The sequence below is a fragment of the Chionomys nivalis genome, chromosome 8 (assembly GCF_950005125.1).
Source record: "Chionomys nivalis chromosome 8, mChiNiv1.1, whole genome shotgun sequence".
NCBI lineage: Eukaryota > Metazoa > Chordata > Mammalia > Rodentia > Cricetidae > Chionomys > Chionomys nivalis.
This window is the reverse complement of record NC_080093.1, coordinates 39,161,970-39,180,050: the sequence shown is the minus strand read 5'-3', so window position 1 is coordinate 39,180,050 and position 18,081 is coordinate 39,161,970. Positions and strand designations below refer to the sequence as shown.

At 41.1% G+C, this 18,081-nt stretch overlaps 1 protein-coding gene across 2 annotated transcripts in view; it reads left to right on the top strand.

Moving 5' to 3' along the window:
* Positions 1 to 18,081, top strand: part of Trpm6 (transient receptor potential cation channel subfamily M member 6) — a 156,734-nt gene that overhangs the window by 54,973 nt on the left and 83,680 nt on the right. For both annotated transcript variants that reach the window (XM_057777855.1, XM_057777854.1), the window contains exons 7-15: positions 4,417 to 4,591; positions 6,500 to 6,668; positions 7,158 to 7,281; positions 8,387 to 8,459; positions 8,582 to 8,682; positions 12,771 to 12,905; positions 13,829 to 13,882; positions 14,947 to 15,087; positions 17,433 to 17,570. In XM_057777855.1, the coding sequence (XP_057633838.1) occupies positions 4,417 to 4,591; positions 6,500 to 6,668; positions 7,158 to 7,281; positions 8,387 to 8,459; positions 8,582 to 8,682; positions 12,771 to 12,905; positions 13,829 to 13,882; positions 14,947 to 15,087; positions 17,433 to 17,570 (1,110 nt within the window). The remainder of the gene's footprint in view (positions 1 to 4,416; positions 4,592 to 6,499; positions 6,669 to 7,157; positions 7,282 to 8,386; positions 8,460 to 8,581; positions 8,683 to 12,770; positions 12,906 to 13,828; positions 13,883 to 14,946; positions 15,088 to 17,432; positions 17,571 to 18,081) is intronic.

The window sequence follows — 18,081 nt, the reverse complement described above, 5'->3', positions numbered from 1 at the left end:
TTTGTTAAATAAAGCACACAGATAACCACAGCAACAGAAATCTTTAGTTAGCATAAGTATAGCAAATAATTCTTCAGTTTTTATACTAAGATTTATTTAAGTGCTTAGTACTTGTTATTCATAATTGAAATTTTCTGAGTTTGATAAAGGGATTGAACATTGAATTTGCATCAAATTTCAATAACCAACATCATTTTCAGCTTTAAAAAATTCACAAAAATGTGAAGCTAGGATCTGCAAACAAGAGAGAATGTGCAGGATTTGTTTGTCTAGGTCTGAATTACTTCAGTCAGTATAATTTTTCCGATTCTATTTATTTCTCAAAAAGCTTCATTTTTCTTCATAGATGAATAAAATGCCATAAGGCATATACATGGCAGTTTTATTACTCATTCGTTTGTTGATGGCTTATAAGCTGAAACCATTTCCTAGGTATTGTAACCAGAGTATCAATGAGTGTAGATGTGTAGGCACCTCTGTGATAGGATGTAGAATTCTTTGGGTGTTTGTCCAAAAGCGGGAGGATTGTTGGGTCATATGGCAGATCTATTTTTAAAAAGTTTTTTTTTTTTTTTTTTTTTTTTTTTTTTTTTTTTTGCAACTTCCAGGTTGATTTCCAAAGTGACCACACCACTCACACTCCCACCAGCAGTGTAGGATTTCTCTTTCCCCACATCTTGTCCAGCATTTGTAGTCATTGGTTTTCCTAATGATAGCCATTCTGACTGAGGTGAGATAGAACCTCAAAGTAGTTTTGATTTGCATTGCCATGGTGGCTAAGGATGTTGAACACTTTAAAAGTATTTATTGTTAGTCCATACTTTTTAAATGTTTTTGTTCAGTACCTCAGCCCATATTTGATTGGGTTGTTTTAGTTTTTGATGCTTAGCTTGTTAAACTCTTTGCATATTCCAGATATTAATCCTCTATAGGATGTGTAAGTGGTAAAGGACTTGTTCCAGCTTGAATTCTGCCTCTTCAATTGATTAATAGTCTCTTTTGTTGTACAGAAACCTCTAAATTTCATGGCATCCTATTTGTCAATCATTGGTCTTTTTTTTCTGAGTGGCTGGAGATCTAGTTAGAGAGTCCTCCCCTTGCCTATATCTTAAAGTGTTCTTTCTATATTTTTTTTCTTCTAGAAGCTTCTGAATTTCAGGGCTTACATTAAGATATTTCTAAAATATATGGGCAATTACAATACTATTAACACTCCCAAAAATTAACAATAATTGATGAATACCCTTGACTTCCAGTGCAATCTAGTTTTTATTTCTTCATAGTTTAAAAAAATTTTGATTAGTCTATATTCATTGCATAAATTAATATACTTCATTACAACATCTTCACACATATATGTGTGTAACACATCTGGCTTAACTGTAGGTGAATTTTTCTTTCCTATCTGCCAGTTCCCAAATAACCAACACAGAGACTCAATATTAATTATAAATGCTCAGCCCATAGCTCAGGCTTATTATTAACTAGCTCTTACAACTTAAATTAGCCCATTTCTTTTAATCTATGTGCTGCCATGTGGCTTGTGGCTTACCTCTCCTCCAGCATGTCTTGGTCTTTCTACATCTCTTGGTGACTCTGAGACTCTGTCCTTCTATCTAACATTCTCAGTTTGGCTCTCCTGCCTAGCCTTATCTTGTCCAGCTATTGGCCAGTCAATTTCTTTATTAAACCAATTTGAGTGACAAATCTTTGCAGCATACATAAGGATTATTCTACAGCACATATCTGTTCCCTCTTACCCTCACTTGTTCTCTGTTCCACTTACCATGTTTCTCTTCCTCTTTCAGAAGAGTGTTCTTCTACTTTAATGTCCTTAAAATCTAAATTCAATATAGTTTCATATCTTTGGATATTATTAACCAACAATGCTCCATATAATGTGATAGACCAGTATATTTTTTTATTTTCAATTTTCCCTATTGACTTATAATTCATTTTGCTCCGTGTATGATTTATAATGCCCCTAAAATGACTTATAATTGAAACTTAAAATTAATCGCCCCTCCAATTTGTTGAAGAAATTAAACCATTTACCTCAAAAAATTTCTGACAGTTTGCATTTTCCAGATATAGCGTATTGAAGCAGGCCTAGCATGTTTTTTGTCTCTTGTCTTTCTTGTAAATTGCTAGTTTGATCTATAAGTATGATCACATTTAGATTTCTTTTGTGCAAATTTATGCCTTGAGAGGAGCTGTATCTTTTTTATGTAATATGTGATATCTACCAATTTATGATTTTTGGCAGCCATGTTCTAGACTTAATTTTCAACAATATTCTGTCCTAGTTAGGTTTTCTATTGCTCTGATAAAGACCATGACTAAAAACAACTTAGGGAGGAAAGGCTCTATTTGGCTTACAGGTTACAGTTTTTCACCAGACAGGAACTAAAGCAGGGACCATGGAAGAGTGCTGCGTACTGGCTTGCTCCTTCTGACTTGCTCAATTTGCTTTCTTATACACCACAGGACCATTTGCCCAGGGGTGATATAATACACAGTTGACTGAGTTCTTCTACATCGATTACTAATATAGGCTTGCCCATAAGCCAATCTGGTGGAGGCATTTGCCGAATGAAGTTCCCTATTCTCAGATCATTCTAGCTTGTGCCATGTTGACAAAAAGTTAACCAATGTAGGTAACAAATGATATTTAATTGTAGCATTCTTTTTGCACTTACTAGCTTAACACCCTTTAGAGAGAAATATTTTCATCAACGTATGTATCATTTTGTGCTACATGAGAATACAGAAAGGGCAAGGTACTACCTGATACCTTATTTGGCAGTTTTCAAAACCTTGGGATGTTCACCTATTATTCTTCAAAGGTGAAAGATGACTTTTTGTCTAAAGCTTATGAATTTTTTTCTTTTTTCTCTTTTTTTATTGATTTTTATTGAACTCTACTTTTTCTCCACTTCTCCCCTCCCCCTTCAAATCTCCCCCAAGGTCCTCATGCTCCCAATTTACTCAGGAGATTTTGTCTGTTTCTACTTCCTGTGTAGATTATATCTATGTATGTCTCTCTTTGTGTCCTCATTGTTGTCTAAGTTCTCTGGGATTGTGATTTGTAGGCTGGTTTTCTTTGCCTTATGTTTATGAATTTTAAGCTGTTTGATGTGATCTCATCTATTCATCCTGTGACTGATGTAGTGACATTCCATTCGTATTTTAATAAAGTTTGCCTGAGGATCAGAAAAGTAAAACAGCCACACTGGCGAGCCTTGAAGATTAGGCAGCAATGACTTGCACCTTTAATCCCAGTAGCCACACTAACTTGCCATAGAAGCCTGGCAGCAGTGTGCATACCCTTAATCCCATAACTACAGGGGATTACAAGGGGGGAGGAGATAGCTCTCACTCTCATTCTGAGATTCCTGGAGGCAGGATCCCCATTTCAGACTGAGGTAGAGGTAAGAGCCAGTGGCTGGCTATTTTGATTTTCTGGACCTTCATATTGAACCCCAGTTTCTGTCTCTGAGTTTTTTTTATTAATTAGGCTTCACTCTGATTGTTTATGAAGTTTAGTATCTGTGTATATTTTTATGCATTACCCATAATTCAACCCCATAACATTGTCAATCTTAAGCATTTCTCCCTGTTTTTATTTTGCACTATTTTTTTCTCTGAATGCACTTTCCTTTTGGTTTCTGGCCTCTGCATTATGCTGTGGAATTATAAAGTTAATCATTAAAGGCTAAGGCCTGTTATTTCTTTGAAGTCTTACAAAAACCCCGTGGTACTGGAATGATCATTATCCTTACTTATACATGAGAAAAAGCGAGACAGAAACTACCCAGAGTTAAAATTAGCCCGAGATTACACTTGGAAATAAGAAGTGGAGCAGCTTAAGGGAGAGTCCATAAATGTAACAAAGACCCTGAAGTCACACTGCTGTCTGTTATCCTGTATTTCATTTGGAATATGTGAAAAAATAGTACCGACATGTTATTCTAAAGTTTACTAGAATAATTTTTTTTGGATAATGGTGTAGTCTGTGGACTGGTGCCCATCCTTGAACTCTTTTTAATGGTCAGAAACAAGGTAAGTACCAAAAATGAGAAATTACTTTTTAGAGCCATTTTAGTAATATGACTACCATGTCATCTAAGCCCATGGTCGGGTGCTTATCCTGCTGGACTGAGTAGGGTATGTGTGGGTATTGCTCAGCTTGTCTTTTTCATGCCCTGCGAGGTCCCCTATTGATGGAGGGCATCATTTGATCTATAAGAAATGGGAAATTTTTAAAAAGATAATCTTGTTGAGAAATACAGTCCTAAATAGTCAGTAATACTTTTCGTCTAGATAGGGTGCTCCATTAGTGTAGATGAACAGGGCTCAGAGTCAGCGAGGTCTGTGGAAGGACTCTGAGGCCCCCTCGTCCTTGCTGTCTCTCAGGTAGTGTGCATGTACCAGACTGTGAGTGGTAACCCGTTCAGCAAGCTCACCACCCTCAACTCCATGCACTCTCACTTCATCCTGTGTGACGATGGGACAGTGGGCAAGTATGGAAATGAGGTGAAGCTCAGGCGGAACCTGGAGAAGCATCTCTCCATGCAGAAGATACACAGCTGTAAGTTCCATCGGGCCCGGCATCTGGCGGCCGCAGGGTGGGGCACTGGGGGCTTGCTAGTGAACCAGGTGCCTCCTTGTCATCTACTCGGGGTGAACAGACCTCAGGGGCTCCCTGCCTTCGAGCAGCCAGAGTGTCCAGATAACACACTTGAGCCAAAAGGTAGAAGAAAGCAGGATGTTGGTTGATACAGTGTTGTTGGTGACAACAGGACAGAGGAAGAAGTCTTTGGAGGACAGGGTAGTCGGGGGAGATTTTCTCATGAATGAAACTTTAGCAAGGCATCCAAGAGAGTGTAGGGCTAGACAGAGAGTGAGAGGGAAGTGTCCATGTGTAAATGGGAATGGCTAAGGAGAAATAAAAAAGATGAACTCAAGAGGAATATGCATCTGAACTGTGATTGTCAAGGAAGACTGAAATTTCATGTGTCTGCCCTCAGCAGGGAAGGAGTTAAAAATCAGCACTCAGGGTACAAGTTAAAACCTGTAGAAAAAAGAGTTTGGAAGGCATTAAAGCTGTGCCGTGTTCACACTGGTGGGTAAGAATGTCACTTTTTGGCTGCAGAGTACTTGTAGCAGACAGTGGCAATCCTGTTGGCATTACAGTTATGTGAGAGGAGGCTTGTCTATCACGTGTGAGGCTCTGTTCCAACCCAGCACTGCCAAGATCCGTCCTCCCTCCTCAGCAGCAGCAACGACAACAAATGGCCACTTGGTGTTGTTTGTGGAGCAGGCGTGCTAGTCAGGCTGGCTAGAGAGAATCCTTCTAGAAAGAGGCGGGTACGGGGAGGCTACTGCTTTCTGGAGGGATGGAGACTTTTTACTCAGGCATCACCAAGTGAGCCTGGAGTTGTACTGAGCCAAGTCTTCCATAAGATACCTGAACTTTCAAGGTGCTAGAGTTCTTTGCCCTCTTCGCGTGGTGACTGCAGAAGTAAGTCTCTAGCTTTTGTTGTTGCTTCTTTGAGGCAGCAGCAAGTGTGGGATTAGAGACAACTGTGTGTTTGTTGTCTGTGAGCTTGGGCAATGGAGCTAACACTTGCTAAACTTTTAAACTTTATAAGTGTAAAGATTTGTCTATCTTGAACTTTTGTTGCAGAAACCTAGAAAAAAAATGTGTTCAATAATGTCTTAGAATCCCCCTTCCCTCCATGATGAGATTCTCTGACAACAGCAACTGCGGGAAGGTTGAGCTTGTTCTGGCTCTCAGTTCAAGCATATGGTCCATGATGCTGGGGTAGTCAAGGCAACAGCAGCTTGAAGAAATTGGTTCTTTCGCATCCACAATCAGGAGGCAGAGGGAATTGTACGCATGTTAGTGTCCCACTTGCTTTTCTTCATTTTATACAGTCTGGGAAGCTCTTCCCAGAGAATAGTCCTGTTCACATTCAAGATGGTTCTTCCCATATCAGTGAGTGCAATCAAAATAATCTCCCACAGGCATGCCTAGAGGGCCATCTCCCAGGAGATTCCAGATTCTTCCGAATTGACAGCTAACACTAATCTGCCTCATGCTTTGCAGAGGATATACTTGGGTTAGAGGCCCAAGCAGCCACCAGAAGCCAAGATCTTGGGGCCTTATGAACTTCAGGAAGTGGGAAGTGAGCACAGGCTTCTCCTGGCAGTCTTCCTACGTAGATCCCTGTTCTAGTTAGGGTTTCTATTGTTGTGAAGCGACACCAGGGTCAGGTAACTCTTCTAAAGGAAAACATTTAATTGGGACTGGCTTACAGTTTCAGAGGTTTAGTCCATTATCATCATGGCAGGAAGTAAGGTAGCGCACAGGCAGACATGGTGCTCGAGATGTAGCTGAGAGTTCTACGTCCAGATCAGCAGAAAGCAGGAAGAGAACACCACACTAGACAGGACAGCTTTGTGACAGTGTGGTACTGTTTGTGACCTGAAACAGGCTCAAGACAAGGTGTACCCGTGGTGGGGCTGGTGGTGGAAGGAGGCCCCAACGTCATCCTCTCGGTGTGGGAGATTGTCAAGAACAAGGAGCCTGTGGTGGTGTGTGAGGGCACGGGCCGAGCCGCCGACCTCTTGGCCTTCACCTACAAACACTTGGAGGATGGAGGGTGAGTTGTTGACTCTTCTGTTTTGAAAATATGGTGACTATTCTTTCTGTGCGTGTTTGTGGCCAGATGAGCCACGTGCAGAGATAGCCATTCCTCTTTTAGTGACTGGATTTGTGCAGCAGACCCTCACCCTGTAACCGGGAGAGTGGCTATTGTCTCAGCTGAGCAACCGCCTGCCATTTCAAGGGATCAGACCATCTGACAATATTACACCCAGACTGTGAAAACGCACTGCCTTCTGGAACCCTATCAGATCACGAAGACTAGTTTAGAATGTATTGTTCCAGGGGACCTGGTGGATGACTACTTCTCACATTACACTTCATCCTCTCTGTACCCCTCCCCCACTGCCATGTATTTGCTTATTGCTCATGGACTCTCTTGAGGGCATCTTTCTCAGTAGGGTACCCACATGGAGTACCCTACTAGCATCCGTGCTACTGGCTTGGCCTCTTCTCTTCAAGTTACACCCATTTATTTCTCTGCCAGGATGCTGCGCCCTCAGGTGAAAGAAGAGATTGTCTGCTTGGTTCAGAGCATGTTCAACTTTAGCCTTAGGCAGTCTAAGCACCTTTTCCAAATTCTAATGGACTGCATGGCGCACAAGGATTCTGTAAGTATGATGAGTTGATGACTTAAAAAAAAAAAACACCTTCCAAAAATCAAAATATTTATTTTCACATTTAAAAAAAAATGCATGGAATACCCATTTTGAACTTTGATGGTTATAACTCTGCAAAACTTGACCCTTCAGTTGTGTAAACTTGGATTCCTGCTCCACCTCTACTCTTACCCTTCCATTACAGATTCTATTTGGGACAAAGCACTTACAAAAACATATTACACAAAAGTTACCAAACATAAACACTTGCAAGGGTTGCAAGAGTGGCTCCAGGAGTTCAGTGGACCTAATTTTGCTGTGTTATATGACCACAACACACACACACACACACACACACACACACACACACACACACACACACATATATGGGTAAAGTCTAAAAATCTAGAAAGAAGACCAAAAAAGGGTAATACCAGACGATGAAGGATAGGGTGTGTGTGGTGGGCCAAAGGACACATGTGAGATTAAAGAGGAAGAGGATCTGTTGGGAGGGTGCCAGGGGCACAAGAGTACCAATGGATGTGGAGATGGTTGAAACAATAGCCACAAGATTATCATATTTTGTTAAAAATTGTCACAATGGATCTGACACATTCTATGCTATTTTTTAAAAGTCAGCCTCACACTAGGATGCCCTGGGCACCTACACTATGAAGACCGCAGCTCATCTGTGGGCTCCATGGTCACCATCTCACTGAGGTCAGAATGAACATTTGAGGAGTCATTTCTCATTGTGAAGCAAAGGTCTTAGTTTCAACGTTCATGTGAGCAGAGGGCTCTCATGGTTTTCCCTTCCAAAGGAGGGTGAGTCGATTTGCACTGGGAGTCGACAATGAGGCTCCCCCCAGGAGCGTGCATAGTGAGCTCCACAACATGTGAGATTTTTGGTGTTTATTTTTTCCGAGTGCCTCTAATTCCTTGTCACCCTATTTGAAACAGTTTTTCTTTTGTAAGTCACATAACACCATGCTGTTTTTAAATTACAAAACCCGGACTATTTTCTTCAGTAGCTGAAGTGTTCTTCTCATTGGTAACATTTGAAGATATGTCTCTGGTAATTTCTAAACTACGTGACTTTCGATTTCCCCCGTCACAGATTACCATATTTGATGCTGATTCTGAGGAGCACCAAGACCTTGATTTGGCAATCCTCACAGCTTTGCTGAAGGGTGAGTGGCCCACCAAATTAACAGTTCCTCTTCCCTTCCTCTTCTCACATTCTAGAGGATTCTGTGCTTTTCACCGAGATAATTTTGAAAAGAATATATGATTATTCCTTTCTTCTCCCCAGGCACAAGCTTATCAGTGTCGGAACAATTAAATCTGGCAATGGCTTGGGACAGAGTGGACATCGCCAAGAAACATATCCTAATTTATGGACAACACTGGAAGGTATAATGAAATTTTTTTTTAAAAAAGTATGTTGCATATTGGTTTGTTCAAGAGGGACAAAGAAAAAATTGGAGGAGAGATAGGTATCGTTCTGATGGCTAGGCACCCAGGGAAGCAAAGGCATGTCTCTTTCTTGGTTTGCCTCTTCAAAAACAAAATTTCTCTGGCTTCATGGAAGATGAAATAGGAAGTCAAAAGATCAAAAGAATGGAAAGAGCGTAAATTTATTTTTAATGAGTTAGATTTTGTTTTTTTATTATTTATAACTTAAATATTATCTTAGTGTCTTACTTTTACATTAAAATGTAGTATTTATAGGGAAATATGAGAGACTACCACAAGAAGACTCAAAACAAATACATTGAGTCCTTAGCCTCTTAACCCAGTGAAAACACAATGTGCGTCTCCTTCTGCCTCTGTTTAGTCCTTCCTTACACTCTGTCCCATCAGCTGGGTTGTGAAGGGCCAGATTAGATCACAAGGCTAAGATGGCTACAGGAGCTCCTTGTGACTAAACCAAGATAAAAACAACGAATGGCAAGCCAAGATGAAGGGAACAGTTAATGCCAAGAAAAACCCTTATTCCACAAGTTGTCTTCAGAAAGACTTGAGGATTTCCTCAGAGGCCAGCATCCCATCAGACAGAATCCCCTCTACTCCAGTCACGCCTCTGGTGTGTGAGCTATGATCACAGTTGTCCGGGTACTCTGCAGACACGTTAGCTAGAAATCCTGGCTCTGCTTGGGGACATACACTTCCCGGAGAGATGACTGAAGTGGGAGACAGGACTTGGTATCTGTGCCTTCATATCCCCTGTCCCTTTGCTGCTCAGTCTTGATTCAGACGTTGCTCTGCACGTAGACATGCTGATCATTTGAAAAATGTTTTGTTTAAAGACTGTGAAGGCTTAACTTGACCACTGCCAGCTGGAGCGGGTCTGAGTTTCTTACGCATGCATTCCCTTCAACTCAAGCACCGAAAGTCCTTCATCCCTGTAAAGAGGCCAAGAAGTTTGCGTAAGATGAGGACATGACCCTTTACTCAGCAGCCCCTGAGTGGAGCTGAACATTTTTTAATCCACCAAGTAGAAGACCAGGATGTTTGTGCATAAGAATAGTGTTTGAAACTCTGCCCATGACTAATGGACAATCACTTGGACCATTCCCATAAAAGAATCAAAACTGGCAACCTTTTGCTGAAGTGAGCAGCTGCTTTCCTTTGGTTTGGCCTCATTTCTACTGTTACCATGCCTCATGTTCCTATTCTCTGCTATCGATAATAGAAATCAGTGAAAAGCAGAAAAATGTATTCACTATTCAATATTACAATGGTAATAATCACCATTAGTACTGTACTAAGAATTTAAGTTGTGACTGTACCTCAGTTGCATTTCATTCAAGCTAACACTTGCACATGGGTTTAAAAACATCAAGTAAGGTTACAAGGCTATGAAAATGATAATTTTCTGCTGCAATGAGCCTTCTACATTTGACAATTTTGGCTATTCTGATACTTGTAACTATCTATATTCTAAATTGCATCACAAGGATATCTTCCATTTCATTAAAAATTGGAAACATCAGCTGGGCGGTGGTGGCACACGCCTTTAATCCCAGCACTTGGGAGGCAGAGGTAGGCAGATCTCTGTGAGTTCGAGGCCAGCCTGGTCTACGGACAGGAACCAAAAGCTACGGAGAAACCCTGTCTCGAAAATAATAAAAAAAAATAATAATAAATAAAAAATTAGAAACATCTTGACCTTTCTGTCTTGTGAGGCTTACTCTGTGGAGCCGGAGGTTCCTTTTGGTTTAGGAGCTTGGTTGTCATTATGGGTTCTCCCTCAACAGCAAGCAAACTTCTTGCTTCCCTGCTATGTTTCCTGTGCCTCAAGACTCCTTTTCTTGCTTTTCTCCTCTGTAATGATGGCATGGATTAATAACTTTCTAAGAAAGAACATGTGAGATAAATCTTCAGGAAGCTTAATATATGCCTGTATTTTCATTCATGACTATAAATATTTTTAAGTTTTTGTTACTATTATTATTTTATTATTTTTTGTTGTTGGGGTGTGGGGGGCACACATGCCATGGCACGCAAGTGAAGACAAGAGGACAACTTTGTTGGGTCAGTTCTCTCCTTACAACTTAATGTAGGTTCTAAGGATCCATCTCAGATTGCTGGGCTTTCAGGGCAAATGCTTTTGCCTCATGAGCTATCTTGCTTGCCTTAGAGTTACATTTTTTTTTCCTGCAAAATTTTGAATGCCTAGCACTGAAGTTGACAAATGAATATAATTTCATCTTTAGGTCCTTCGTGACCAATTTTTTCTCTTCTCTGGAACTTTTAAGATATTTTCTTTCTCCGAGGTTCTGAGCTTTTACAGCAGTATGTATTGGGTCTTATCTTAATTACTTTCCATTGGTGTGATAAAACAGCCTGGCCAAGGCAACTTATATTAAAAAAAAAAAAGCATTTAATTGGGCTTATGGATTCAGAGATTCAGAGTTCATGTTGGTGGAGTGAAGGCCTGGTGGCAGGAACATCTGAAAACCCTTATGTCAGAACCACAAGCACAAGGCAGAGAGGCACACTGGGAATGGTGCAAGTCTTTTAAAACCTCAAAGCCTGGCCGCAGTGACACACCTCCTCCTACGTGGCCATGACCCCTAGTCCTTTTCAAACGGTTCTGTCAGCTAGAGCATTCAGACATATGACACTCATTCAAACAGCACAAGTCGACAGATTTGTTATGCACTCACTTTCAAACTTTATCCACAGTTCCATTCTATCCCCTTTGTTTTCTCTGCTCATTTTTTTTTTTTTGGATTCCTATTTCCTGAGTATTTACTCAGCTGCTGATAATTTTTTCTCTTGCTTTTCTTGTTTGTGTTTGGTAAGTTTTCTCAACTTCTCAGCCTCAGTGAAGCTGTACTTTACTGGTAGCATAGGGTTAGTCTACCAATTCCCATGAACACAATTGTTTTCTGAGTGGGCTGTTTTTCCCTTGAGTTCAGTGTCAACTGGAATAGATCTTATAAGTAATTATCTTTATTAACAAACCATTGTTTTATTAATAATTTATTAATTATTATTAATAATAAAATTATTAATAGCAGCCCTTTGGAGGCTTTCCTCCTGAATTATTTGGTTCCTCCTAGCTTTTAGAAACATTTGTGTTGAATTTGTTTACTCAAGGGTGGAAGACAGAGAGGGAGATATTTTGTGCACAGCGAGTTTGAACTTTAGCAAAGGGTCATCTGATGCCATTTGCTGGGGGGGGGGCACTCATCAGTGTCAGCACATTTGTATCTTCTCTTGTGTTGGTGATCATGCCAGTAAAGAAGTATCTATCCAAGCTGGGAGGTGCATGTGTTACTACTTGTCGTGACAGGTCAAGTGGGGACAATGACTTCCAAGTCCTAACATTAGACTCAGCACGTATACATTGACTTCACTGTGGTGTCACGGTTACATGGCATCAATCTGAGGGATCCTTGGTACGTCTCAGTTCAGTTTGGCTTTGAGTGGACTGTTGAGCCAACTACCACGTGACCAACTGCTTTTCACATTCCACACTGCTGTCCTCATCCTCCCTTACCCCTTCATACTTATGAATTGATTTGGTTAAATTAATTCCTCTAGTGTAGTGTTGGTGAACTTTTGGTGGGGAAATTAGATGAATACATTCAATATGCTACTTTTACCCCTAATGCAGATAAGGTTTAAATGGAAGAATTATGGTAGCAAAAAGAAAACTAAAATCAAAATTAAAAAAAAATCTATCAGCCAAATGAATGAGTAAACATTTCCCTCCACTTTCAAATTAAAAAATGAACCCAGAAACTCTTGGAATTTTATTAGAATTACATTTAACACTCACCATCGGTTTGGGGGAAATTTGAGGTTGGTACGGGGTTTAGTTTTCTCACACAAGAACATGAATCATTCTTGCCTACGTCTTCATTTGGTCCCTGCTTTCTTAAGAAGATTGTATTTTATAATGATGGCATCTATGTAGTGTTATCTGTGATTCTTATTTCTCTGTGTCAAATGTCTTCATACCTCTTCTTTATTTGTACCTCCCGAAGCCTGGTGTTCTAGAACAAGCAATGTTAGACGCCTTAGTGATGGATCGGGTGGATTTTGTGAAACTCTTGATAGAGAATGGAGTGAACCTCCACCGTTTCCTCACCATCCCCCGACTGGAAGATCTTTATAACACAGTGAGTATGGAACACTTTGTGCCATCTTGCTCAAGATTTGTGTACTAGGTATCTTAAGGCTTGTCTGTCTCCTTGAGTGCTCATGTCCCAACATAATTTTCAGAATGCAGACTTACTTCCCAACTTAAGTCACACCCTTACCATGGAATGATTTTATCTCAAGACAGAGGCTACAGTGTGAATAAGAACAAATTGTTTTTTGTTCGATTATTTGGAGAATCTTGACCTAAAGTCACTATTAATATGCTGCTCGTAGGCCAGTGAGGTGGCTTACTGGGTAAAGGCACTTGTGTCCAAGGCTGATGACCAAGTTCGACCCTTGAAACCAGCCTATCCATTGGGAAAATGTCCATCGCTTGTGCCAGGCACCTTCCTGTGTTGTCTCTCCTGCTCCTGTCATTACCACCTCCCTTCTTCATTGCTCCACCTAGCAGTGATCACTTTCTAGAATTTGCACTACTTTCAGCTTCTTTTCAGCATGCACATCTTCACACTGTTGGCCACTGCTCTTCATTTTCTATTACTGTGAATGTTCCCTTGAATCCCTCAGGAAACTGAACATGGGTAAGGGTTTAACAAACTACCAATTGATAGAATGCACTTGTGTACAGAGAGATGTGGTTATCTGATAGAGTATACAGTAAAGGATGGTCATAAATGCTCAAGATTTTACTTCTTACCACATAAAACGGACACCCTTACTATCTCTCTCCCTATACATACTTTGAATAATCATGACTTCTTTTGGGAAACTCCCTCTTTAGGATGAAGTAGCTTAAGTTTCATTACCAAAGATGTTGAGGAAGGTTTTCAGTGTTCTGGGTTGCCCATATAATTTGAACTACCTATACAATTCTGAAACAAGGCTCCTCCAGCATATGACAGTCTAACGGAATTCTTCATTTTCTTCTTTTTAATCACAGAAACAAGGACCAACTAATATGTTTTTGCGTCATCTTGTCCAAGATGTCAAACAGGTAACCTAAGTATGAAAGTCAAAAACACTCTTTGCCTAATCCCTTAGATTTGAGACAGTTGAATGAAAATTTATAAAATGTGGGTTTGGATTTTGTTGAAAACTAACTTACTCTTTAATCACCAAATTTTACTCTTTTAGGGTTTCCCACTGTTTCTGTTTTTAGTTCATTCCATCAACTAAGTGGCAATAGTAATGAGAGACATGTATCCGAAGAAGCGGTTCAGTGACACAGTGCTTTACGTAAAACCTTGAGTCCAGTTGTCATCACAAATAAACAAAAACAAAACAAACAGGCCAGATCTGGGGGTTCGTGCTTATAATTCTAACACTCAGGAGCTTGAGGCATGAGGATCCAGGTTTTAAGGGCAGCCTGGGCTACATATTAGACCCTGTCTCAAAAGTCAACCAAAATAAATGAAGAAACATAAGCAATGGGCCGGGACCCCAATAGATTATATCTATCACACAGCCAATGAGAACGGTAGCTGCACAGGCTTTTTGGGAATGTCTAGTGTGTGATTTCTGATATTCTCTGTTATCCTTGTTTTCAGCACCAGTGTCATGTTAGGAATGCAGACAATACCTCTGTGTGTCTGAGCCCTGTTACAGGGAGTTAGGATGGTCCAACATCCTTGATCGTGTTCTTCTCAGTGTTCTCATTGAATGCTGAGTAACATGCACCTTGAAAATTTAAAGGTCCTTCATTTGCTGTGGCAAAAAGCTACCCACTGTACATTTTAAGAGCTCTCTCATTTTTTGAGCTCGGTATCTCGTTGGATAGTATCTGGACTTTCTGCTTCTGTTGACTTACTTGGAGAGTCAGATAAAAGAGGGATATTTACTTGGCAAACTTACAGTAAGCAAAATTGTCTGTGCTGATATAAATTTAAGTTACACCGACTTGAGCTGTAGCAAAAGGACTGGCCTCAATTCTTTCCTGAAACTCTGTCACAGTATGCTGAAGAGAAGGAATTGATAAGTTAAATGTGTTGCCTTCTGAGAGCCTGGAAAAAGTGATAGAGGAGAAAAAAAAAACCTGTGAATCCTCGTTCTTCGTTGTAGCACACCCTTCTCTCGAGCTACAGAATAACACTCATTGACATTGGGCTGGTAATAGAGTACCTCATTGGCGGAGCCTACCGAAGCAGCTACACCAGGAAAAACTTTCGCGTTCTCTACAACAACCTCTACAGGAAAAACAAGGTAAAATCATTGAAAAGTACCCTAGTGTGTGGAAGGGGGAACTGCAAAGTGTGGTTTTAGGAAAATGGCTGAAGGAGTCCCAAGCGGCTTCTGTGATGGCCCTCCCATCTGAGGGCACAGGTCGCCTGCTGTCTGTACAGTGCTCTGCAAAAGGGTTTGTGAGCTGGCATGAGACGAACACAAAGAAACCTTTTAGAAGAAACAGATTGATGGGTGAAATTACCCACAATACGAAGCGGGACGCTGTGCTGTATTGACATGGAAGCCGTGTGTGATGAATCTGGTTTGAGAGCAGCTGCTATTTCTTTTCTTCCTTTTGAAAACAAAGAGATCAAAGGTCAAACTCTTGATAGATTTGTTTCTATAGACTAACAATGGCCTCTATAGTCCGAAGACTGCATATTGGGCTAAGCGTGTAAGGATTATATTGGAGGATAAAAAAGAGTGTGAACTTACAAAAGGGAAAGGTTTTGCAGATGAGAGTGTATTTTCTGTCATAGTTTTGGAAGACCAAGATGATAAAGAGAGAGTTGCCATCACAGATCAGTAGTCAGAGAAGCCTAGTTCTTTTTTTTTTTTTGGTTTTTCGAGACAGGGTTTCTCTGTCCTGGAACTAGCTCTGTAGACCAGGCTGGTCTCGAACTCCCAGAGTTCCGTCTGCCTCTGCCTCCCGAGTGCTGGGATTAAAGGCGTGTATCGAGATACAAACACCAGACAAGGAGCACTGGATACTGACGTAGAGAGAAAAATGAAAACAGAGAAGGGCGGTGCTCAGAACTCAGGGTGGGGTCCTGCAGCGACACCGAGACCTTTGTCGTGGGTGGACAGGTATGAGATTGGAATGTAGCTTGGGAGGAGGTTCCATAAAGAATGCGGGCTATGCAGCTGCTTGGGACCTTTATAAAGAATTGGGAGAAGTGCTAGCCCATCTTAAGTTTAGGAAATGAACTAAACAACCCCCACAAAACCACGCAAAACACGGAAACCACATCTCCCCTAGGAAAGAACCTCTAATGAAGTTTCTGAGGCCAAAAGACACTCAGGATCAGCTCCTGCCTTTGAAAGGAGCGATGCTACTGAGTGGTAGTGAGGACAGGACTGCTGTGTGGCCTTGGGGAAGCTGGTTTGCTCTTTAGTAGGAGGCTCCTTGCCTGCTCGTTCTGGAAACAGGCCGTTCATATGACACATTCATTTCACCAGTGGCTTTGTCCTGAGTGTAGGTGACGGTGTTTCAGAGAAGACTGCAGTCAGACCACAGTGCCAACATGGATGGAGTGTGGAGTCACAGTGACTTGACATCAAATCCTATTTGTCTCTTTACTTGGTTTACAAAATGTAATCTGTTCACGACAGACGGTGGTGACACAAGCCTTTAATCCCAGCCCTGGGGAGGCAGAGGCAGGTGGATGTCTGTGAGTTCGAGGCCAGCCTGGTCTACAAGAGCTAGTTCCAGAGCACCTAGGGTGCATACACAGAGAAACCCTGTCTTGAAAAACAAACAAATAAAAAACAAACAAATAAACAAACAAAACCCAAAGAAACAAACCGTGATTTGTCTCTGTTTCCACTCTCCCATCTTTGAAATGGGCATACTAAGGTCCTATTCGCAAACTTGTGAGAATACCCAAAACCCTCCATGTTCTCATTACAAAGCAAACTTTTAGTGACTTAATTATTATTCCTTGTGATTGTCACCATGTTGATATTATTAATTCTGTTACAATATTGATGAGACTAACATGGGCATTGGCACTGGAAAGTCTTGATATCATTCTTCCTGTGTTGATTTTTTACCCATAGCACACAAACTGAAGGAGAGTAGAGCTTTCCAAAACTTGGGGTTTGTACCCTAGGCTCTCACGGCAGTCTCTGCAGACTCCTGCTCCTCCTAGCTGACACTTCATTTGGTGCCCATGCAGTGGAAACCTTCCAGAACTTTCTAACTTCACCTTCGCCTTAGAGCTCTCTGTGAATGGAAACTTTCTCTTACCAAAACTGTAAAGTTTGATTGCCTGCTTTGAGCTTGTTCTGTAGCTAATTGATTTTAAAGGAATTTCCGCATAGGAAAGGAACTCAGGGGCATAATAGGAGACAAAGGAGTGTGCTCTCTAACAGGTCGGGAAATAGTAGTTAATGCTCAAAAGACAGAGACGGGGAGGCTACTGAGTGAAGAATCTCCAGACGCATTAGTTACTAATCCTGGACCAGAGATGGAAGTGTTGGGTGTTTGAGAGGACACGTATTTAGTGTCATCATTATCTGGAAAGATTATATTTTCACTACTATAATCTTTTTTTGATCTCTCCCCTTTGGTTTTCTTTACAAAACAAAATAACAACATATAGCAGAGTGTGAGCAGCTTGTCTCAGAGCCTTTCCCAGCATTCTCTTCACCAGAGACATTCCTTGGGAAGCAGAAGTGACTCTTCGGAAAGCACCTCACATTCCCAGTTCTTTAGGACTGCCCAGCCCTACAAATCCAAGGTACACTGTTTTGTTTGTAGAGTTGAACATAAAGTTGGTGTTGTAGACTGAGATAGCCCCTTCCTTTGACACTGGAGAAATGGAGGGGCTAATGAAGAATCATCGCCCTATACCATAAACAGACTGTGTAATTCACAAGCAGCACCGCGGTCACAGCTGTCCTTCAACACGGAGTGCTGACAACCCAGTGATTGTCTGAGCTTGCCCCTCAGGCTCTCTTCCTTGTTCCCACTTCTGCCTTGTACAGTTGGTGACTCAGGCAGGCTGTGTATGCCATGGTATTAAGCATTCATAGTTATTAGCCTCACACTGTGCCCTTAACTTCCTTGCTCAAACCTGGTTGGATATGAGGACCATCCCCTTTATAATTCTCAGTTTTGGGGAGATGGTCCTTTCGTATCTTCTTTTTTTTTCCTAACTAAGTCTTTCTTGAAGTTAGTTGGATTCTAATTTTGCAATATAACAAAGATCATGAATGTGTGGTCTTTAGCCTGCCCTTCTCTGGGGCAGA